Raw genomic sequence first — 25,592 nt, forward strand, 5'->3', positions numbered from 1 at the left:
ATATAGATAGCACCTCCTGTAATCAACTCCAACTTTCATAGGAACTACTCTCCCTTCAGTCCACATTAATAAGTACCTAAAACCTTGGATTTGCACTTCCCAACCATCTTTATAGCCAGTTTAGTTGAAATGGACATCCTAAGTCGAAGAAGCAATTGTCTCATGTTTGCTGACAATCAGACAACCACCTTCTATGTAAACAAACTGACTGAGCATATGAGAGATGCAGTTACATGCTGGAAGAAAAGCTCTGTCACTAAGCCATGATATATAATATTTAGGTTATCTGCACACAAAACCAAACTAAGCCATTTGCTCACTACTCGGACCAAACAAATGAAAAAGTAACATACCTAAACCACAATGGTCTCCTAAATGTAGCCAAAAATTTACCATGAGCAACCTCACAAACACACAATGCAGGAAGCATTGACCATGAAATATATATTTATGAGTTATGCTGACTCAATTCAGGAACCCATAAGGCAAACCTCTACAGAGTGCAGTATCCTAGTCATAGGTGACTCCATGTTAAGACATGCCAATGCATCACTATCCAGACTTTGCAAGGAGAGGGTCACAGTCAGTTGCCTGTCAGGTGCCAGGATTAACCACATCACACATGCAAGCTAGTTGTTTCACCAGCAGTACACATATGATACAGTCCTAGTGCACTTGGGCTAAATGACTTAAGTTTCCTCTCTGGCCTGTATGTAGTGAGATGTAATGAAACTCTTGGAATATGTTTCTGAGGCAGGTATGAAGCTAGCCTTCTGTAACATTTTATCATCACCAAGAATAATATCACAATACAAACAAAAGACTATTGACTTCAGCAACTGACATAGCTTCTGGTATCATTCTAAGGGGGTACAATGACAGGAGGAGGTAAAAAGTCCTAACTCCTTTGCCAGGGATAGCCTGTACCCATCCCTCCAAGGCTTATGTTTAATGGTTAAATCCTTGTCAATCCCACAGTGCCATTTTTTAAGTAGCATCTGTCTTCTAAAGCTTCCAACATAATAAACAGAATATGGATAACATCAACGTATTGTTGCTCAATGCTAAGAGCTGTAACAAAAACTCCACTCCTAACCTGGAAAACATTAATATGTGCATTGACACTGAGACCTGATTCAAGAGCATTGAGAGCACTTAATCAGTGCAGGGTTTCATTGCCTAGCTAATGTTGAGGCCCACCACCCAGATGAAGGCACTGAAGGCATCAACTTCTTCATATTTTTGAAAAAGAAATGTCTAGAGACTCATTAGACAAGATAACCTGGAACTCCCCCATGTTCAACTTACTGTTAACAAAACCATTTATATCATAGTTAACTGTAGGACTCCCCCATGTCACTCTCAGCCCATACTCCTGCCTAACCAATATGGAGTCCCTATGCATTAAGTCAAATGTCATTCTGCTAGTAGAGTTCAACTTTCACTCCATTAACTGTGAGACTTGTACATTTTCAAACATGTATACCCAGATATTTCTGGACTTCATCAATACAAACTCTCTTGACTAGTTCGCCCACATAGCAACTGGGGCAATAAAATCCTGGACTTTGTCCTTACCAGTAAGGGGCAGCTTTGCTCCCCACCAACTCTAACTTCCTCCCTGGTAAAATCAGACCACAAATCAGTTATATTCACTATAAGACTGAAGCATCTTCCAATACCTCAGTATTCAAAGCTTTATGCCAAGGCTAGACTGCACAGATTCATCTCTCTCCTTCAGAAATAAATACAGTGCCATAGTTAGAAATAACACCCTGTGGTTGGAACCCTTTTAAAACATACTTTATTATAAAAGAAAGAAAGAAACCTTTTGCATACGGAAATAAACTTAACTCTCAAGATGCCAGTAATATACTCTTGCTAAACTTTACAAGGAATTCTGGACCAAAGCCATATAAGAGGTAAAAATAGTCACCCAGGCAAAGGATAACCACAAAGCCTGTTTTAACTATATTAAAAAAACTTAAAAACAATGTCCAGCACTGCACAGAGCTAATAGTAAAATATATTCTCAGACCCAGAGTATATAGTCAGTCTACTTATGGACAAATTTAATCTTTTCCCCTTATATATTTCCAGATCCCATACCTGCTTCTATACCCCCTCAAATCTCCCGAGAACAAGTACTCCAGGAGGTATCCAAGGCCAAGAAAAATGCTTGTATGAGGCTGAATAACACAAGACTGCCTACTTGTCAGACTCCTCTATAGAGATTATTGAGTGCCAGTCTCCACATAGGCTTCATGATGGATGAATGGAGGATAACAACAGTCATCCTCTTGCACAAAGGTGGGCATCAGTGAATCCCAGTAATTATAGATCCATAAGCCTGGCCAGCCTCATCTGTAATGAAATAGAAAGGATTGTTATAGAGTCAATAAATAAGGACATAGGTGAACTACAAACCCTCTTCTCAAGCCAGTTCAGTTTTGTCAAGGATTGATCCTGCCTTCTTAATAAAGCAATAGACGAGGGCAAATTGGTACACATTTTATATCTATCTATATACATATATATATACATATATATATATATATATATATATATATATATATATATATATATACCTTGCAAAGGCATTCAACAGCTTCTGTCATTCAGGTGTCATAGATAAGCTCTCCCAGCTAAATGAAATTCCTTCTGTAACTTGTTAGATATCGTACTGGCTTGCAAATAGAACCCAGAAAGTTAAGGTAGATGCCTTTATTTCCCAGCAAAGACTTGTCACTAGCTGTGTATCCCACAAAGCAAATGTTAAGGGTTTATGGCTGACCAGGTTTGCAGATGACTGTAAAGTTGTTACCATCATAAACTTCCAAGAGGACACCAAAATCTTCCAAATGGGCCTTTCTCAAACAAATATATGTTGTCAAAACCATGGACTAAGCTTAAATATCAAGAAATGTATAATCCTATCCTTTGGCAAGCATGACTTCCCTCATAACTATCACATTAACACACACACCCTGAAAGTTTATTCCTTAGTCAGGGATCTGAAAACCTATGTTGATGACGACCTGTCCTTTGATCACAAAATCACCATGTACCCACTGTTGTAAGGAAGTACTTTTTCATTTTACAGCTTGTATGCAAAGGTATGGTTATCCAGGTCCAGGGACATAATCATTTTACTGTACTCTGCTCTCATCAGACTGATCATTGAATTTAATGCCCCATTTTGTATGTGCATGTCCAAACACGTACTCAACTGGTGCAGTCACAACACTTTCTCATTAAAAAAAAAAGTCATAATCAACCCCTTTTTTCTTATTTTCTTCATGGGGATCAGGGTGTCATGTCAACTGTCATCATCACTTTTGATTCACTGTCACTCTTCTACCTTCTTTGACAGTTGTGCCTGACTGTCACAGGTCTTTTCCCACACTATCTAACCATCTCTTTGCTGGATGACCTTGTTTCCTTCTACTTTCTACCTGTCTGTCCCAAATCTTCTTCACCAGATTATCTACTGCTTTCCTGCATGTATGCCTGAACCACCATAATCTGTTCTCTTTGACTTTCTCTGCAACTGGAGCTACTTTGGTTTCTGCTCTGATGCCTTAATTTCCTTGCCTGCATTTTTTTTATCACCTGGAGCTTTTCTCCCCGGGCCTGTACTGAAAATGGACATATATCCAGCTAGACTAGCCCGGTCAACAAATGTAAAATAAAAATAAAATAAAATAAAAAATGTCTTCATTTGTCCCAAAGTGTGCATCCTACCACCTATCTCAATCACATCATCTCCATCACCTTTAGCTTCCTGAACTGCTCTGCCATTACTGCCCAGGTTTTTGTATTATACAGTAGTACTGTTTGCTGTACTGTTTTGTACACATTACATTTCAACTTCTTTGGCATTCTTTTGTCATTCATTACCTCTGATGCTCTGTACCATTTGACTGAGGCCCCTCCAACTTTAGTTTTGACCACCCCTGTTAGGTACTTGAAGGCTGTTATCCTCTTCCACTACTTTCTTTTTTATCTCAGTTCTCACCTTCTTCTGATTCCCCCCTTGCTGCCATTATAACTGTCTTGTCTGCACTTTGTTTCATCCCATGTGCCTTCAGTTTTGCATTCCATTCTCCTATCCTTTGCTGAAGTTCTTGTTCAAAGTCTGCCTGTAATGCCACATTGTCTGCATACAGCAGCTTTGCTGATCTGTCCCTTCCAACCCGTTTGCTAATGTAGTCCATCAACAGTTTGAAACACAGTGGGCTTGGAAAGCCTGATGAACACACAGACACTTTGAGAACCCCTCTGTGAGACTGAACACTGTCCATACTTGATTCATTGGGTCTTTGTACATAGCCTGCACTAATTCTAAAAATGTTTTGGGACTTTGAATCACTGCAGGCCTGCCCAAATCAGCTTTCTTGGGACCTTGTCATATGCTTTCTCCAGGTCTAGGAATGCCCTGTTGGACTGTTTCCTCATCTCTAACTTCTTCGCAACTGTCTTATTGGGTCAGTTGTGCTGCACCTTGGTCTGAATCCGAACTGCTCATCTCCCTTCATACTTTCTACTACTCTGCATAATTGTTTACCAATCACACTCTCCAGAACTTTTGTGCATTGTGATGGGTTTGATGCCTCTGCTTGCTGCTCACATTTGTGGATGTCCCTTTTGTTCTTCAGCACTAGCACTAGTATGCTTATTCTCCCATCATCTGGAAAACATCTTTCTCCATACTGCTGTGAGTACCTTCAGGAAGTATTTCTCCCCATCTCATCCAAAATCTTGATTATTTCTGCCATGCCCTCATCTGAACCTGCTGCTTTCCTGACATCATTTTCATTGGAATTTTTACTTATTCTAAGGCAGGCTCCTCTTCTTTCATTGAAGGTTGCCTGGAGCAGCTTCTGTGGGGTTTTCTTCATTCAGGAGTTGCTAGAAGTACTCGTTCCATCTGCCTTTGATGTCCTGTGGACTGATGAGCAGGTAGTTATTTACAAAGGGTGTATGACTCTTTTTTTTATCTTTCTGTCTTTGTCTTGCCATCTACTAAGTCTGTTTTCAGAAGGTGGTAGAGTGCCTCTTATGCTTTGTTCTTTGCTATTGCAACTCTTCTGTTAACCTCTTTGTTAGCCAACCAATGTTCCTTCTTTTCTATTTCCCACACTACTCCTTTCTTTTGATGACTTCCTGGACTTCAGCATTCCACCACCAGCTTTCATTATGTACCTTGCTTCCATATCTTGCTTGGCCGTATAAAGGTTCTATAGTCCTTATACTGTCCTGCCAATCAGCTCCACCTATTTGCTGTTCTTTCTGAGGTGCTAGAACCCTGACTAATTCCTTTATCTTTTGTGCTTTCTCTTGAGTCAACTTACAGGTCTTCAGCTTAGTGTCTGTTGACCTACTTGCGGCTGATTGTAGCAACCAGTGATTTATGCTGTGGGTTGACTGTTTCATTGGTGATGACTTTGCAATGACTGATTCTACCCCAGTGCTCCTTCCTTGTTCAGAATTTGCATGCTGGCCACCTTTGTATGGGATTTTTGTGACTGTGTCTCTTGCTGAACCATGTGTTGGCCTACCATCAAGCCATTTGCCAGGCAGAAGTCTGGAATGGCTTATTCTTCTTTATTCCTGTTGCCTTACCAATGTGGACCCAGGCAGTCCTCATATCTTATGTCTGTCCTGATGTGCATTCAAGTCGCATATTATCAACACCAATTCATGCTGTCCTGCTTTTTTTAGTAAGTCCTACAACTGCTGTCTGAGTGCACTCTCTTCCTCACTATCAGAACCCTGTTGTGGGGCATAGGCTGAGATTATGAATAGTGCCCTATCCTTACAGTAGAATCTGATTTCCCAAGAGTCTTTCACTTATTCTGATGACATCCCTCGCTGTCTTCTGAAGCTTCTTCCTCACCACAGTTCCCCCACCATTTCTAGTCTGTCCTCCTCCTGAGTAAAATACACTGGATCTCAAGCCAAGTGGCTTTGCTGCATTACCCTTCCATCTTGTCTTATAGATGCATAGGATGTTCAGCCTCCTCCTTGCAGTCATGTCATCTACTTCCAAGCCATGCCATTTCAGGGAACTTACATTTAGTGTAGCAAGCCTTAGTTCATGCTTGGCAGGTTGATTGGTTTTACATCCAGCTTTTGCTCAACAGACCTATCCCAAGTAACCCAAGCTGAGCAGCTGGACTCCAGCCGGCCAGTAGCTTATAGACCCAGAGCCACTGGGCTTTATGGTGGGCACACAATGGCCAATAGGGGCACATACAAGTCCCCCACCATTAGCATGGGTCCCTGGTGTAGGTCAGATTAGGTCAGGTCCTCAACCCACTCATCACTGGCAAACACCCATACCCACTCTTAGCAGCAATAGTCAACATGACTGAATCATTAACACCCTTGAGTGGCTAGCCCTGACACGGCACTCAGTCTACAATTCATGTTCTCTTATTTAACGGATACTGTATATCATAGTTTATGCCGAAAGCGGTTGGTGTATTAAACTCTTTCCCCATAGGGCACTATACGGAGTCTGTGCTGCTGCCCACAGCTCCATTCCTGGGTGAGTGTGAGGTAGAAGCACTGAATTAAAAAAAAGAGAGGTGGGAGAAACCCCACAGAGACACAGAAAAATATGCAAACACCATATAGGCATTAGCAGAGTTCAGGATCAAACCTTGTACCATGTGCTTGGGAAGTGAAGACCTTAGCCATTATGCCAACTGATCTTTATTTTTCTCACAAAAAATCAAAGGTCTGAATCCCGAAAAGACTATGCATACCATCTTGGCCTTTTCTCAATATCATATAGGCTACAAAGAGGCAACCTGTGCCTCATGTATAGAGCCTCAACAGACCCTGTCCTGTCAGACTTGCTTAAACACTTGCTCAAGGGATCTTGTTATCTTCTGTAACATAAATAGAACATATTGGAGGGATAAGTGCAGTAACAGAAACCTGGTTCAAGGCTCCCGAGAGCACCCCAGCACTACCAGGCTATACGTCATACCATGCTTTTCGGCCCCAAAACTCTGACCGAACCACAAAAGGAGGGGGAGTATTCATATTCATCAAAGATACTCACACCTCCAGGTTAGTGGCACTGCATGAAGCAGCTGAGACCATCCATGTGCAACTAACAGTGGGCAAAACTGCCTTTCAGTTTATAGCCTGCTACAGACCACCCTCCCAAACTCAGGAACCTCACTCGGCCTTCCTGAAAACACTGGAGAATATGAAGGTCTCTCCAAACACCATTATACTTGGTGATTTCAACTACCCAAACATAGACTGGGAGCATTACTCAAGCCCCAGTGCCCTAGCCCAAAGGTTCCTTGAATTTATAAACCTCAAATGCTATGGAACAACTAGTCACCACTCCCACAAGAGGGGAAAACATACTGGACCTGATCATCACCAACATGGGAACTCTATGCTCCACACCAGAAGTATACCCCTCATTGGTAAGATCGGACCATAAATTAATCTCACTGGACATCCACATCCCGACCCCACCCCCAGCCCAGAAAACCACAGTGAAAAATTTCTCAAAAACTAACTTCGCACTTCTCAAAACCGAGGTGACATCCTTCAAAGCCCCCGGGCCAGCGGAAACTAAGGCCCAAACTGCAGAAACCTTTATAAATGCATACAATGGGCACCTTCAGGAATGCATGGATCATCCAATCCCAAATAAAACCAAGACCCAATCCTCCAAAGGCAGGCGTCCAATCTGGTGAACCCCAGCCATAAATAAACTTTACAACAAAAGGAGGAAGGTACTACATGATGGAGCTAAATCCCTAAAAGGGAAGGCATCTCTGATCAGTACTAGCAAAACACTACGGTCCCTCATAAAATCATCCAAGGCCAGCTTCAAGAGGAAAATTGCACAGGACACCAAAGATAATCACAAGGCCTTCTTTAGTTATGTTAGAAACCTGAATGGCAACTCCCAGATATGTTCAGAGTTCATCCAAAATGACAAAAAATACACTGAACCCACAGACATAGCCAACATCCTGGCAGACAGGTTCAGTGCAAACTTCTCCCCCAAAAGAGCAAATATCTATCCCAGCAGGGAGTCGCCTCCCTGACATTTCAGATGCTCAGGTGAGAGCTGCCCTCTCCAAGGCAAAAAACACAGCATCAATGGGACCAGACGGTGTCCCGGGCTGCGTCCTACATGAGCTCCAAGAAGAGCTAAAACCTCATATAAAGTTACTGTTCAACCTCAGCCTTAGTACAGGATATGTACCCAAGGAATGCCGTACGGCAACAGTGGTCCCACTCCACAAAGGCGGTGCCTCAACGGACCCTGGAAACTATCGCCCCATAAGTTTGACTAGCCTGGTCTGCAAAGCTATGGAGCGGATCATCATGGAGCTCATATACAAAGACATTGGGGACCTGCAGACACTAGATCCTACCCAATTTGGCCTTGTTAAGGGCAGATCCTGCCTCCTGAACCTGGTTGACTTCTTTGAAACAGTCACCAAGGCCATAGATGAAGGGAAGGTAGTCCACACAACCTACCTGGACCTCGCAAAAGCCTTTGACACAATACCCCACTCGGGCATCATAAATAAGCTCTCCAGCTTAAATATCAACCCCTGTGTCATAAGATGGGTTGCAAACTGGCTCAAGGATAGAACCCACATGGTCAGAATTGCGGGAGCCATGTCAGACTCTAAACCAGTTACTAGTGGCATCCCACAAGGCTCAGTCCTGGGACCTCTCTTGTTTGTTATATATTTCTCTGAGGTACAGGCTAACACGGGAGGACTATGGCTGACCAAGTTCGCAGAAGACTGCAAACTGGGTGTCATAATCAACTCGCCAGCTGACACAGACATCCTCCAAAAGGGTCTCACAGAGACGGATAACTGGTACCAGAACCATGGCCTAAAGCTAAATGCCAAAAAGTGCATAGTCATCCCCTTTGGGAAAAACAAAGTGCCCACAAATTACCACATAGGTGGTAATCCATTAAGCATGGAAGAAGTAATTAGGGATTTGGGGACCCAAGTGGATAGCAATCTTTCCTTTGACAATCACATCGCCAAAGTGGTTAGAAAGACCTTCTATATAGCCCACCTTATCACAAAAGGGTTCACATCTAGATCAAGAGAGGTCATTGTGCCCCTCTACTCATCACTCATCAGGCCCATAATAGAATACAATGCCCCATTTGGGATGTACCTTACCCGACACCTGCAGCAACTGGAAAGACCCCAAAAGTACCTCACCAAGAGGATCAAGGGACTCAAACAGATGACCTATGCTGCCTGGTTAAAGAAACTCCAGCTATACTCAGTTGCATACCGCCTACTCAGAGGCGAACTGTGCCTGACGTATAAAGCCATGTCAAACCCAGATTTAATGGACATGCTCCACCTCAGAAAATCCAAATCCCTTAGAGCTACGCGGTCGAGGGACTTAAACCTCAGCACAGAAATTAATAGAACATGCTGGAGAGACAGATTCATAACCCAGAGGCTCCCATCACTCTGGAATAGAATCCCAGTCCATGTCAGACAGAGCCCCTCACTGCTGCTCTTCAATAGAAATCTTGACGAGTGGATGGGAGATCGTAGGTTTACCCCGGGGATCACTTCTGCATCACTGCTAGACGGAGGCACAGTAAACTAACCTTAAAAGGGTATAGTAAACTCATTTAAAAGGGTGGCGAAAGCCAAACACACTCTGGCTAGGCTTGTAAATTCCCTAGGGCAGATAGCCTAGTATCAACCTATGATAAGTACACATCCAGAGTGCCTCTCTGTGGAACCTCTTTCCACTTCTTATAAAGCAAAGCAGTTATATTACTCTCTTCAAATATAATTTGGCTGAGCAAAGCAGTTATATTACTCTCTTCAAATATAATTTGGCTGAATGTATGGGAAACTGCAACTTTACCCCAGGTTTAGCACCCATATCCCTTATGCATAGGGGCAACAAGTAAATGTCTCAACATAGCCTTGTTCTGATTGCTTCTGGGTTATTCATACAGAAAATAAAAGGGCTAAAAACTATAATGGGACTGTAAAGCTAGGTGTCTTAAGATCCTCACAGATCGTTAACCTAGTAAGTACCTATGAACATAAAAAGCTTTTGTATTGACCTCAGCCCCAACTAATAAGGAAATTAAATGTCCAGACAAGTTTGGAAAGTGAGATAATTTATCAGTTAACATTTCTGTCAGAACAAAACATATAGCAAGTATCCATTTATTTATTTATATATATATATATATTTACTTAAAAGTGTTGAATACCTGTATTAAGGTCATGAGTACTGTATGTTTTTTTCAAGATAGTACAGTCAGTGATAGGAGAAAATGACTGTTACTGCCTCTATTTAGAGGTCTTGCAGGCGTAGTAAAGTCAATACCCTTCAGCTGGTAAAGGAGTGCTGGCCACCTGCCATTTCATTGTATCCATCTAGATAACCCTTGTGCACACACTAGTTGACTTTTAATCTTTAAGTACACTCTCATCCCAAAATAGCCAGGCTCAATCTCAGCAGTGGTTGAACTCATAACATGTAATCTACAGGAAAACAAAATATTTTAAATATGTGTATGTGCATAAAAGCTGTTAAGTGTCAGATGATGTTAATTAATTCTCATGTCTTACTGTTGTTAGAAGATGGCGTTGCATTTACAAACTTACTACTGCCCTAATTTTTTTTTCTTTTCTTTTTTTTTTTTTTTTAATTCAGTTCATTACGTTTTGTCTTGAGGGTTATAGCCTCCTAGTTATGCGGTTATTACCTTCTTAAATCCAAATTCCTTCACATACGTTTGTAACAAGGCAGGTCTTAGCAAAAGTCATAAAAATGTTTCCTTTTTAAATCTGTTTGATTGAACAGACTGTTGTGTGTAGGTGCTTGTTATGCTTATTTGCTTTAAATAATGCCTGCATTTAGTGATTGAAAGCATCACTTGTAAACTGTATTACACATTGCAAAAGAAAAACAATAATCCTGTAACAGTTGCTTTATAAACTGACCGTAAAATGAAATAAATAGAGACATCTAGCAAAAATAATTATTGGCTCAGATAGACTTGTACAAGATGGCAATCTCATACATTAGAATTAGGCTGACATTTACAGACAAGTATTGAAATAATAATTGAGTTATCTGTATTCCATTGTTTAGAAGTACTTTAAAGGAACAGCTGTGATTTTGCTGTATTGCTGGGTTTGTTGCCTTTGCTGTAAAGTGGCAAATGAATTGGTATTTTTCTTGAGGAGGGCATTGGTATTAAATATTTTTTCATTGTTATGTAGATGCAGCCATTCAGAGTGCTTCTTTTTCTCTTTGAAATACTTGGTCAGCAAAATGTATATATTTTTATGAGGTTGCCACATTTGCAACAAGCAAAAACCTGACAAAATCTCTGCCCGTTGCCCAGCATTTTGCCCACCCATTTCAGTTTTTAAATATGTATTGTTTGTGTTTCTGAGTTAGTAATTATGCTAGAAAAAATCTTGCGAAACCGTAAATAATATATTGGATGCAAAATAGAGATGCTTGTTAGTAATTACTACGTAATCGAGCTACAAGTCTGGCTAAGAAACCATATTCAGAAATTTCCTTCAGCTTCAATGAGAACAATACAAGATAGACTTGGGGGAAAATTTGAGACTACTCATCAGTTATCTAGGTTTTCCTTGAAGATGCTAATGGTGCTACTCTAGAAATTTGTTCCAGAAGTAGGAGTATATCGAGCTACAGCTGTAACATGTGTCTTATTTATCTGTTGTTGAAGGTTTAGTTTCTTTAACTGGCTAGCTGAGGAAGCATTCCTTCTTTGAAGGAATAGGAGGTCAAAAGGGGTCAGTCCTTTCATGATTTGAAAGGATAGTCATTCTGAGACCAATATATTAACATTCTGTGTATGTTAAAATATATTTATAATCATTTTGTTTTAGCATTTGGTGCTTTTGTTATAATTGTTGAATTACGTAAGCCTGGGGGTGTCTAATAAATCATACTGAGGAAAGGAATTCTTGAGATGTGTACTTTACAACTTTCCTGTATCAAGTTTTTTTTAAAAATTACAATATAGTTCATTCTATAGATAAAAAAGTGCAATTTTACCGCAGTCAACAAAATGTGTAAATGGAGGAAATCCATTATTTAGCTTTGATAAAAAAGAAAGCTCAGACTTTTTATTTTTTATATATTTTTTGTCTGTGTTTCTTAGAGTAACCTGGGCTTAATCAACCTTGCCCCTAACTAAGTATCTTCACTAGAGATCAAATGTATCCGGGGTGGTACGTATTCACCTTTGGGGAGGGGATCTGCTTCACTTAAATATCATGAATGTAACACAATACTGATTGCAATTCCTTGTCAAGGCAATCTTTTGCTCCTAAACAGGCAGCTTCACTACATAATTCACTTTTGGGAAGGGAATTGCTTTGCCTAAAGATCTCCTTGGTTGTAGAGGAACACTGATTGCACTTTCTAATTACTAATAAGGCCTAGGTTACTCCTTAAAAAACATGGACAACAACACTATAGAAATAGAGACCACCGTATGGCTTAGCTTCTGGTAAAAAAACATTTAGTATAATTGTGCAAGCCTTAACAAATCAAATTCTAGCTGTCATAAGGCATGAAAGTACTTTGAGCATTTCCTAAAAAAGGAATGCATACGCTAACATTATAGTTAGAATCCAACTAAGATGCTGGAAAATATCTCTCGTATATGTTTACCTGGGACTCCTTCACATGGTCGACTTTTCAGAAAGTCAACTTTCATATGGCCGAAACCATATGATCAACTTTCAAAAAGCTTCACTGTTTGCAAGCAAGCCTTGTACTATGTTGTTGTATTTCTGTTCTCATTCATGAGCCCTACTTGGGGCTGAAAAGGGTCAGTTGACCAGTCCACAGTTAAATAAAAAATAAATAAAGTGCTTTTTAATCAGAGCAGAATGCTGAAGCTAGAAAACACATTTCAGAATACCAATACAAATAATGGTACAGTGACACTTGGCTGGATCTCTTATGAAAGAAAATATTTTGAAGAAAATATTTTATCACAGTAGATAGCTAAAACTGTGAGCTAATTATGCTTCGATTTACATGGTTTCTTATTAATATATGCAATTTATTTCCATTATTAGCTGTTTTGACAGCATTGTCATTTCCTTTTGTTAATATATAAGATATTATTTATATTATGTACTGTTTTTGACTTTATTGTCATGCTGCTGTGATGCCAAGGGCAAGTTGATTTCTATTTAGTTTTAGATAAAATACCATGATGTACTTCCAAGTATGAAATCAAGCGTAAAAATGTCAGCGTATTCTATGATAATGTACAATAGATGAAACGTTTATCATCAGTGAATTGGCTTATTTTATTTCCTGCATATTCTGTCTCTTAGTTTATTGAGGGTTTCTTACAGATACATTATTGGAGAGTAGCAGAACTTCACTGAGTTTGCACACTTCTGAAGTCTTTAGGGCTAGAAATTTTAGATTTCACACCAAGATGTATGCTGTGCCTTTAGAGGGTTCACCATTTATTGTTAGTAGTGATACCATCTGCTGATCTGGATGCTACAGGATGAGGTACACCCTTCTCTGACTGATGGGTTTTGCTTTGACTTTGGATAGGAGTCAGATTGTTACCGTTTGCCTGTCTCATTCATAGGTATGTAGTAAGATATATGTACAGTCATGGCAGTAGTTTGCATGCAGTTTTGTCTTTATACTGTTCTGTTTCATATAGGCACTTTTTGCCAATTTATTTGCCTCCAAGCTTGGTGACTGGCCTTCTTTTGCCTACCCTCTAATTTTTGCTATAGGTGAACTGCAGGCTGCAGTACAGCATTTTCTGTAAAAGGTCTTTTCAGCCAGCACCATGGTGCAGAGGGATGTAATTCTGACTACAGCTCAGGCAATCCAGGGGGTGGAAGGAGAGAGCTGTGTTCTGGGCACAACAACAACAACAAAAAGTATGATTTCCCTAGTGGAGACTAAGGAAATAACTACAGAGTGCTGCCAAAAATGGGTGGGGCTGCCTGCTGACATTAGCCCTTTGCAGAAGTGAAGGATGGTTCAGAGCTTAATGTATGCCCCATCTTTGGAATATTGCTGGTCTCACGCAGGGGATCATAAGTAGTTGCTTAGCATGCAGTCCAGAAGACTGTTTAGGAGACTAGCTTAAATTCCCTATTGTTTCACAGCATTGTTAATTGACTTGCTCAAGATTACAAAGTAGACAAATGAAGACTGAGGGATTCTCATAGCCTTAGTCCTCTGCTCTAACCCAGTTAGTGCCTCAGGTGTGAGGATCAAATAGGAAAACCCCACCACTCAGCAAACGAGGATTGGCTCTGGGTCAGCTGATAGCTGACTGGAGAAAACGAGATGGTTAAAAAAAAAAAAAAAGCAGATCATTTCAGAGTTACGAATACACGTCTTTTTGTAATTTTCTTTTATTTTCAGGGTGATAGTGAGGATAGTTGCATGTTACACAGATTTCAAAATAGCCTGTGTTTGGCTAAGGTCAAATGTTTACGGTTTTCTATCTGTTGTTAATTCTTTACCTTAAACCAAGCTCCTGTGTAGTTTTAAAAAGTGGAAAGAGGTCTGAGAGGGAAAACTGTGTTGTATCTGCAAACGTTTGTAGAAATGAGATTTAATTTCTCGGAAGTACTGTGTGCTTCTGCCTACCCTGGCAACTGTTTAATATGCTGTGAAGTTTAAAGACTGATGATTTGGTATGCAAGTTGTACTTTTTTTTAATGAAAACAAAACTGTACTGCTACAGTGGCTCATAGTTCTCAGTTGAATCAAGGACAAATCTCGTCAGAGTTAGGGACAAATTTAGAAATAATCAGGGACACGCTTTAAATGTTGTTATTATTCACTTGAGATGCTGACAGAATAAGAGTGTGTGAAGTAATATATATTTTCCTGAAGTAAAAGAAGTCTACACCTCTAATTATTGTCATAATTTACTCAAGTATAATTCACCACCTTTCCTCAAAAGTCACCAGTTTTGCAAAGGATTACAAGGGACAGCATTGAAATTTGTGTCAAAATCATGGACCGTTGAGTAACAACTGTAGCAGTTTTAAAATAGCCTTTTGAAGGCTGCAGGCAGGTCTTCTTGGCCTAACTGATTTGTAGCAGTTGAATAAAACTTGTACTGGTATTCTCAAATGGAATGTAAGCAATCAATGAATCAGTTACTTTAGTTTTTATGTATATGCCTGTCTTATCTTATTTTTGTATTCCATTCAAAGGCTATCCATTTCAGAACATCATTAAGCCTTGCATGATAACTATATCTCCAAGTTTTTTTCTTTCAGCTTTTCACGGTTAGGGGTCGCCACAGCGGAACTCCAGTCCGCTAATGATTGGCAGTAGATTTTTATGGTGCTGAGGTGCCAGCTCAACGCCCAACCTTCAACGGAGGCACACTCATTCACGCATGTCTTTCAAACACTACTCAGCCACTGGGAGGACATGCAGACTCCACACATAAGGCTCTTCAGCCAAGAATCGAACAGGAGAACCCCTTGCTGTGAGGCGACAATGCTACCGCTGCACCACCACGGCTTATAACTATATTTCCAGGTGACTGAAGATGTTTAAAATGAATGGTTCAGACTTTACAGCATAATAACTGCATGACTGATACAAGGCACATGCTAAAATACTTGTATGTTTTTATGAGCATGTTTATGTCACTGCCTTGTCAGTCATTGTTGAGTTTACATTGGCTTCTCTTTGATTCTGCTGCTTATCTGTGTATTAAAGGTGTTGGGATTTGTCCCAGTAGGCATGTGGCCTGTTTTCAGATGAGACCCAAAGTGGTATTCATACTGGCTAGGGAAAATTGGCCAGTGTACCACTTTGTACTTATACCCTTACTATTTTATCCAATGTTGTCTACTCTGTCTGTCTTCAGCCTACTTGTTATCTGATCCAACTCTGATCCAGCACCATCCAAATCCACAAGACTTCAACTCACCAGGCTCCACCTCCCCTACCACTAATCCTCCTCTCCCTAGAGGATACCCCATATGAAGTTTATTGCCATTCCAGATAGCACCTTGATTCTTGGCTCCATTTTTGGCATATCGTTTTTTTTTTTTTTTTTTGCTGTTTTTGTCCCATCTCTCCCCAACCCTTTAGTGTGTATTAGGGTAGTCAGGTATAGTCTTAGGTTAGGTTGTTGGGTATTAGGCTATTAAGTAGTTGTTAAGCAACAGACCTTTTCCACTTTAGAGTGTACTTTTTTCTTGTTACACCTTTTCTAATAAGTAGGTCATGTAGTGTTAGCTGTTTCTTCTAGATAGAATGTCTAGTGTTTAGTGTAGGTGTAGTCTGTGTTTTCAGTAATGTTTGTTATAGATCTGAAGGGTTTAAAAAAATGCATTTATCGTGGGCACAATCTCCCCTCCCAGGATGCACACGATAAGTGTATTTATTGTTTGCTGGCTTCCCATCTGGATTCGCCATGTGTAATCTGTGAAGGGTTTGGTTCCAGGGCGGTCAGTGAGAGGAAATTGAAGCTTGTTTTGAAGGATCTCCTCCTGGCTGGCACTTCCCCTTCTGCTGCAAAGGACAGTTTGGATAAGAGTCATCATTACTCTGCCAAGGACTCCAAGGCTTCGAAAGATGACTGTAATAGGTCCTTTCTGTTTCTACATCTGGCCGGCTTCCCCAGCTGCCTTTGCCCATCATCAGCTCCGACACCTCAGAGATGATCGCGCTCACTGCTGACTTTTTAGTAAGGCTCCCTCTCCAGCTGTCGGCGTGACCATTCCCTTTTTGGTGAAAGGGCCTCCTTTACATTGGATAGCTTCTCCCTTCTCCCTCTCTACTCCACTGGTGTTTTTGCTGGAGTCTTCTCCTTCCCACCCTGAGTCTGAGTATGTCTGTCTGAGCTCCGACTGGCAGGTTCTTTGCCATTAAAATGAATCTCTAGGCCCCTGTGAGTGGCTTCATCAGCTTGGTCATCGCGGTCAGTGGGTAGTATCAAAGCTTCAGATCTGCAGCAGCTGATGAGGCCCTTTTTACAAGCACAGGTGCAACTGGGCCTTATTCCTTTGTGGCCAGGATCCCTCCCCAGAACCTTGGCTCTGTCACCCTGATTTCCTTCCTCCTTCAGGGTCATATACAATGATGTGGCCATGCTTTGCTCTGGCCCCTACCTTGGTTTCTTTGACTCTGGCTGTGTGGGAGCCAAGTGGACCTCAAAGCTGTTGTGTTGAGGCAAGTAACTCCTGGTTGGGTTCGACAGTTCCAGCTTCTGGGTCATTCCTGCTGCTTGGGGTGTCTGCTCCCAACAGCTCGGCTCCGCTAATGATGTTGGGGCTGGTTAGGGCTCCTCTGGGTTTCAGCAGATCTCTGGTTTCTTTGGATCCTCAGACTGTTGGCTCTAGGTGGGTGGTGTCTGCCTTTGATGTAGTGGAGAGGATGTTCTCCGCTGAGACGATGGGTCATTCTTCCTCAGCTGGTGTCCCCTCCCCCTTCTTATCTGTGCCTGCGACCAGTCATCAGTCTGCTTTCTGACATCTCATGACCTTCAACCCCCCCCCCTTTGCTGGGCCCCTAGCTGTTCCCCTTCCCCTTCGGATTCTCTGGAGCAGGAAGTTTCTGGTAAGAGGCAGCACCTGGACTCCCCTGAAGAGTCCCTTACCGAGGATACTGACATCTTCGAAGGGGAAGGACCCCCCCTAAGCCACAGCCTGGGTGAGATTCACCTTTTGGATGCCTCAGAGGATGTGGAAAGAACTCGAAACAGTGGAGTTGATCCCCAAGAACCCCCCCCCAACTATATATACTAACTCCAGGATCACACTACAATGGGGAAAAGGGCATATACATTTTATCTCCCCAACAGTACTTACATTCAGTGAAATGAGTTTTCAGTGATTTGAGCTTTCAGCGATTTGGTGTGAGTATTTTGAAATTGAGTGAAGTGAGTTTTCAGTGAATCAAAGTAGACCTATATAGATATATACACGCATTTTCCCCCTTCATATTGCACTACAGTCTCAGTAGTGGAACATAAATCTTAGCGCCTGGTATGGGACTAAAACCCACAGCTTTCTGTTCTTGTGAGCATCAAAGGCAAAGGAAATACCTGCTAAGCCACGGATACTGATGTTGCATATTCTAATGCTGTGACATTTTTAGAAAAGATGTTGAAATAAGATATGATTTACCTTCCCACTATACTTGTAATTTATACAAAGCACATTGACAATTAAAGCTTTTAAACACGATGCTTTTTAAAATAAAACTTGTTACTGAAGGACAAATGTGGACATATTTAATGATATTCATTATAGACAGATTTTAAATGGGATGCTTTTAAAAAGTGTATTAATGTTGTAGAAATATAGGCATATTCAATGATGATATTGATAACATTTTCTTTTTGTTGGGGCCTGTTAATAACATTGCCTCTTGTTTTGCTATTTTTTAAAGCTACAATGTTTTAATTTGTCACTTTAGTCAATTGAGTCAAAGCCTGCACTGAAGTATTTCATTCAAAGCTTCAGCCTTTGTTATTATTCAATTGCTCATCCTTTCAAAAATAAAACACGTAATCTGTGACAAATCATATTTAAAAAATAGACTTAATAAAAGGTGTTAAATTTTTAGAACAGTGAAGAATCTAGAATATAACAAACTGATATACTGCTTTGAAAATTACATATAAAAATGTCCATTTATGGCAGCAAATAAACTGAAAATGGTTATAGCTGTTATGAAATTCTTCAGAATTTTGCTTGAAATGGTTACCTTACTCATTATGTATCATTACTTATGATGATTTTGGTTTATGTTGTAATGGCGCTTTGGTCCTAAAGCACCTTGATAAACTTGAGCTTGCTGTGTGCTTGAACAAGACCTCTGCCTATCCATATTGAAAATTGTATGTTCATTTAGCTGAAGTGGCAATGCAAGGCTTATTTTAATTTCCTTGATTTTGTAACAAATAAGTTTTATCTGATTTAGAGGAGCGCTGCCTGTGTGTGTATCAGTCTGTTTGTATTTCTTTGTGTGTGCATGCAGTAGATGTATATATGGGACCGGTTACCGTAGACTGCTGGTGAGAAACTCAACAGCTTTCCTGCCTGCTTAATTTGATTGACAGGAAAGCTGATTGCCTTTGGTGCGAGATTGCTATAATGCCGGGTTTGGAGAGTATACTACTTCTGCAGTACTGTGCAAGCTCAGAGTTGGTATATTTAAGTAGCGGGGGGGGGGTTGCAGGAAGATTGCCTTTGTAAGGAAAACATGGTTCCATGTGTTTTCTTGAGTTAGCAGATTTGTCAAACAATAGCCCAGTGACACAAAACCATCAGAACTCCCAAAAAAAAAAAAAAAAGGCAGAACTCATTCTAGTTACCACTTTCATGGATTCTCCTTCCCACAGTACCCATTTTGCCACTCATTTCCTCAACTCGCAGACCTAGGGAACGAAACATAAGGTACTTACCCAGGAATAACTTTTGATAGCTTTGTTGAGTTGCTGTTTGGTGTTGCTGCAAATAGACAAAACAATATAGACAGGAGAGATACATAAATAAATCATTTTTTCAGGTTATCGTGTAGGTAAATGGCTCTTAATTCTAGTCAGATTGCATACCTGTATTTTGTTAGTTTGCAAACGTATTTGTGCCATGATACGTTGCAAACAACCTTTGCTTATATAAAATACTTGTGTATGCAGAATTTAATAAATTGTCTGTTGAAAATGCTGTTAATACCAAAAGTGTTAGTATTTTTGCAAACCAAGGGCATTTTTAAGTAGGCAATTGTGAAAATTACCAAGATTATAAAATCTAAATGCAGAATGTGGTAGTTTATTTCCCTTTCTTGCAATATAGGGAAAGAAAAACCCTTAAATATATATGCACATATATCTATATTATATATATATATATATATAAATATATATATATTTATACACACACACACACACAAATCCACATGTGTACATTTATTGTCTATACACACTAAAGAGACTTTTCTTTTTTCTTATAGCTGTTCTCTCTTTACCATCAAAAAGTTTTCAGAAAATGCATATGTTAGTGTCATATATCAAATTGTAGCTGTTGTTTTACAAGTACTCCATTTTATATGTCCATTCATTCACACAACTTGTGTATAAAGTTGATACCAGACAATCAAGTGTTTGAGGTATTTTTTCAAGCATGTTTTTGCTAGTAATTCAGATGTGCATCAGGATTTAATGGCATGAATCCTTAGTGATGCCTGTTTAGATAATTCTTTAGATTTTCTGGTTCACTTGTAGTGATATTGAACTCTTTAGTCATAGGCTTTAATTTGTACATGCTGCTGACCTGATGCTGTGCAGTGACACTCACTACATCCCTTCATTCAGTTCACTCTAATTATCCCCAACTTCCTGGGGAGCCAGTTCAGAACTAGCCAAGGATGCACATTATTTTATATTAACATATCTGCTACTCTGCTTACAGGTAACAGAGTTAGTTTTAGAAACATTTATGTACAGTAGGTGATTACAAAGGAAAATTAATTACTTAAAGTGGTCCAAGTGTTCAAAGCTTAATGTTGTTTCTGCTCAGTATTTTGCAGCTCCATATTTATTCGCTGTACCTGGCATCCCGACTATGCATATTTTTATTTATTTTTATATGCAAAGAGATTTTAATATTTCAGAAATCTTCTTAAAACACTGTTCTGTGTTATTTGTTTCTGGTTGTAATTTATTATGAATATTTCTGTGTGATCTCAGTTGTATTTGTGGGGAGCATCTGCTTATGCAGGATTTTGTCTCTTCAGGTTCATGTAAAAATGGCGGATGAGGCTGTCTGTGTTGGCCCAGCTCCCACCAGCAAAAGCTACCTCAACATGGACGCCATCATGGAAGCCATTAAGGAAACTGGAGCCCAAGCTGTGAGTCAGAATGAGTTACATTTGTTTCTGTTGGTACAGTACATTTAGATATGACTATATGTATGTGTTAATATGTTTTTATATCTGTGTACATGTATAGAGTTAGCTACTTCAAAAAGGTTAGAGTTTATATTTGTTGAGAAGTGATTTTGTTTCTTGCAGTTTAGTTCATTCCACAAGAGTTAAATGTGGCTGAAATTGCTACTGAAAATCAAAGGCTGTGAAGCATCTGGCAGTGCCGGTTTCTGATCCTGCAGGTGGCTGCTGGATTCAGCTTTCACACCAGGGAGCAGCTTCAGTTCATTTCCAAATTTGCTAAAAAAAAAAAAATCCCAATTAGGTTTAAGCATTAACCCTTCTGTTGCCATATCCGTTGTTTTGATTATCATTTTTCAGACGTTACCACCACTGTTTGTTCAGAAATAAAATTGTGCATGTACTTATTTCACATGCATACCAAAAATGTCTGCAATCCATATGAAATTACATTTTGTCTTTAACTAAAAGTAACATCATTGCATAAATAAACCATTTTTTTCAGGTTATTGTGTAGGTAAATGGTTCTTAATTCTAGTCAGATTGCATACCTGTATTTTGTTAGTTTGCAAATGTAAGTATTTGTGCCATGATATGTTGCAAACAACCATTACTTATATAAAACACTTGTATATGCAGGATTTAATAAACTGTCTGTTGAAAATGCTGTTAATACCAAAATTGTTAGTATTTTTGCAACCCAAGGGCATTTTTAAGTAGGCGATTGTGAAAATTACTAAGCTTATAAAATTTAATGCAGAATGTGGTAGTTTATTTCCCTTTCTTGCAATATAGGGAAAGAAAAACCCTTAAATTTCAGAACTATTTTTGAAATAGTGATTGACAGATTACTGAAAACAAGTGACACCTGCCTCAGTTTTATCACTTTTTCTTACTGACGCATAGGGGTAAATATTGTGCACACAGCAAGAGAATCCAACAATATTAACATCGTAATTAAGCATGCCATGTAAATTGTTTACTTTTTCTCTAATAGACCTGCTAGAATAACAATGTAAAACAATTGGAAGCTTATATAAAACACCTTCTGTTTTTCTGCTTTCAGGTCCACCCAGGATATGGATTTCTTTCAGAAAACAAAGAATTTGCCAGACGTCTGGTAAGTTTTGTTGTTTCCTTGTAGCTGTTAATTAATCTTTAGGAAAGGAGAGGCATAGCAGTAGTAGTGACACATTCATGCAGAATTATTGTCTAGATTAAGAAAGATCGAGGGAGAGAGAGAGGGTGACAGAAATAGAGGGAGACTGAAGTCATTGTCTCACCACATTTAGAGATTACATGGCTCTCATCATGTTACATTGTTTTAATAAAAAAAAAAGAAGAGGAAAATTATAGCTGAAGGTAGTTGAATGATTTGCTCACACAAGATGATTATGAGTCTTTAGAGAGCATTTAGATGTGAAGTAAACTCTGGCGCTATGTGCAGCAGTTTTATGTGGGTTTTGTTGTTCTAGCGGTATTCTATTAGCTTCTGTTCTCTGCCAAAAAAATAGAAAATAGTGAGTATGGTTCTGCACAGAGCACAACATATAATGAAAAAGAAAATGCTAGCTTAATAAGAAAAGTGAAATGTGCTTAACACATAGTCCTCAGAATCTTCCAGGAGTTCTTCGTGATTTTTTTTCTTTCTTTTAAGCAGTATTTAAAGGTCTTAGTGGAAATCTAAATATTAGAAAACACTTGCAGACAGCTTTGGTAAGCTGCTGAAAACGTTCTGCTTGGGGCCAGTTTTTTTCGTACACTCTGTTCATCAGTGCGGAAACATTTGGAATCCCTGGAGCTTCCACTTTCTGATTTTTATTGGGAAGCTTTTTGTCTTTACCCCACCCCCTCACCCCTACACACACACACACACACACACACACACACACACACACTGATCTGTGTGTTCTCTTTTTCTGTAGCTCTGGCTTACTTTTTAGCGCTGTATAATACCTATAAAGTACATGAGGGCATTCTGTCTTGCCAGATGATGATGGCAGCTAGTGGAAATGTTTATAAAGATTTTTTTCCAAAGTATTTCTTGTTCTATTGTCTTAATTAGGTGAGCACAAGCAGATTAAGTGGGGTTTGTTATCTCTGGACATACCTTTATCCTGAATAATTTTCCTTTTTTAGCACTGTACTGTAGAAGAGTAGCAAATATTTAAAAAAACACTAGACAATACTAAAAGGCCATCTGGCCTTTTTACTGTTTTGAAACTTCCTCAGTATAAAATTTAGCCCATGAAGGTTTTTTTTTTAATCTATCCCAACAATGACAATTTTTTAAATATGTGCCACTGATTATTAGTGGCACTACTGTTCCTTTAAAGTAAACCAAGTATATCCCAGTTTCTAGGCCTTTCTCCTGTTTCCCTTGTTATGGTTTAGGATTTGTATATGATTCATGTTGAACATAAGAAAAACAACTGAGTTTGCTATCCTGTTAATAATTTGATTTAATTTATCTCTACCTTGTTTACAGGGTTAGTCCCTCTGAGCCAACGGCCTCTTTTCAGAGGAATTTCAAAGTAATAGCCATAATGACTCAGGCATTTGTTAATTTGGACTCATTGGTCTCGTTTCTTTCTAACTTTCTTAAAATCTCAGGGGGAGGGTCCATTTGGGGATTCTTCGTGTTTTGCTTCCACCCATTTTTAGTTAGTTTTCTTGTTACTGACAGTGAAATTATGGTGTTGAGCAGCCCTTGTAGATTTAGGGATGAAAGGTCAGGTCAGAAATTGAGTACTGCTCCAAGTTGCAGCTTTTTATAGTCTCCTAGCTTTCCAGGTATTTGAAATAATCTTTCCCTGTTTCCTCTTCATTTAGATGTCTGTTTACTTTCCACTTCTTGCATGGAATGTGATGAAACCTTTTGCCAAGATACAGAAAGATAAAATTACATCTCTAGACTCTCTGTTAATAGAGTTATATACTTTAAAGAATTCTGGAAGATTTGTTTTATATTCTTTTCAGCTGCCAGACTGCTGTCCTCTTTGCTTTTTTATTTTCACCTTTTAGAAGTTTGTGTAAAAGGTTAAGGTCTCTAATAAACTACTGCTATATTTTTATCTCAGCTGAGGCATGTAAATAAATAAATATAGCAAAGCTGAATCTATCAAAGAGGGCCTTTAATACTTGCCTTTCTCTGGAATTAACTTCCGTACCTTTCTGCTGTTTCCTGATTGTTTTTCTTTGCCTCCCACACCACTGTCATGGGGTGGCCCACCTTGAGTTATCTTAAACTACTTCAGACTTTCCTGCGCCAACCTTGACTACCTGCCCCATAATCCTTTGTGCTATTTTTAATCCTGGTAGACTGAGTAATGTATCTTTTCTAATTAACCCCCAGAAAAATAGGTTGCTCACTCAAGCTCTTCCTCAAGCTGCATGCGCGCACAGACTGTAAGAAAATCTTGTTTCTGTTATTTGACTGAATGTGTGTTTCTGGATTTTCTCAATAGAATGTTTTGAGATTTCTAATTTATATTTATAGCTACTGAGGTCTGAACAAACTATTTACCTGCTGTACTTAAGTCTAAGCTTGTGTATTCTCAATGTGCCTATGTAATGTAATTAGAGCTTGCAAACTATATGTAACTGTCAGGCAATGACTGTACTAGTTAGCATATTTTGTTAAACCAATATTTTTGAAATAGTCTGTTGCATAGTAGCTAATGAAATGTTACACTGTATCAAGTGATATTAGGTACTACACACACACTATTTGCATGGTATTAGAGTTCTGTGGTGAATTGCAGTACATACATGTTTTTCATGATATTTCCTGGCTGATGTCCTATTATTTGTAGTACTGTCTTGCCCTCCAACCGCTCTACGGATCTCTCTACACCTTCCCACTGCTGTACCTTTCTCTGCCTTTGCTAATCCCTCTGATTTTTATTTTTCCTGAACTTCCTCATAGTCCATTGTTACTTCTAATCGGTCCTTGTTTTGCACTGTGCTATCTTGGAAATATAAACCTTTAGTTTAATTGCCACTGTTACTGATACCTTTTTTCTTTTTTCATTTGTCTTCCCACAGTCTGCTGCCCTATAACTACCCCATGAAATATTTAACAAAGTGGCATACGGTACTGCATTAACTGTCTAAAGTAAGTGACGCTGCTCTTCATATTCCAAAGCAGCTCCACAAGACAAGTTTTCAGAGTACATTCTCAAATACCTACATTCATGTAGCCTGCAAGACCTGTCCTAAAAGAGTAGGGGGTACTAGCTCAATGTATCTGTATGCTATATTTTTTGTATTTTATCTGAAGTTGTTAATACCTGCATTCACGTAGCCTGCAAGACATGTCCTGAAAGAGTAGGGAGTACTATCTCAATGTATTTGTATACTATATTTTTTTGTATTTTATCTGACGTTGTTACCTACTGTGGTGGTGGTGCTGCGGTAGCGTTGTCACCTCACAGGAAGACGTTGTCCTGTTCAATTCTCAGCTAGAGTGTCTTCTGTGTGGAGATGTACGTGAATGGGCATACCTTTGTTGAATGTTGTGCATCAGAGCCGGCAACTCGGCACATAAAAATCTACTGCCAATCATTAGCAGACTGGAGTTCTGCTGTGGCGACCCCTAACCGGGAAAAGCCGAAAGACACAGCAGT

General features: G+C 39.5%; 1 protein-coding gene across 1 annotated transcript in view; it reads left to right on the forward strand.

Annotated features, from left to right (window-relative positions):
• PCCA (propionyl-CoA carboxylase subunit alpha) overlaps positions 1 to 25,592 on the forward strand; it is a 4,227,722-nt gene that overhangs the window by 1,221,189 nt on the left and 2,980,941 nt on the right. The window contains exons 5-6 of the mRNA XM_044071233.1: positions 20,815 to 20,928; positions 22,031 to 22,084. Coding sequence (XP_043927168.1) covers positions 20,815 to 20,928; positions 22,031 to 22,084 — 168 coding nt within the window. The remainder of the gene's footprint in view (positions 1 to 20,814; positions 20,929 to 22,030; positions 22,085 to 25,592) is intronic.

This window comes from Protopterus annectens, chromosome 5.part0, assembly GCF_019279795.1.
Source record: "Protopterus annectens isolate FY-2018-M chromosome 5.part0, PAN1.0, whole genome shotgun sequence".
In the NCBI taxonomy this organism is placed as follows: Eukaryota; Metazoa; Chordata; order Ceratodontiformes; family Protopteridae; genus Protopterus; species Protopterus annectens.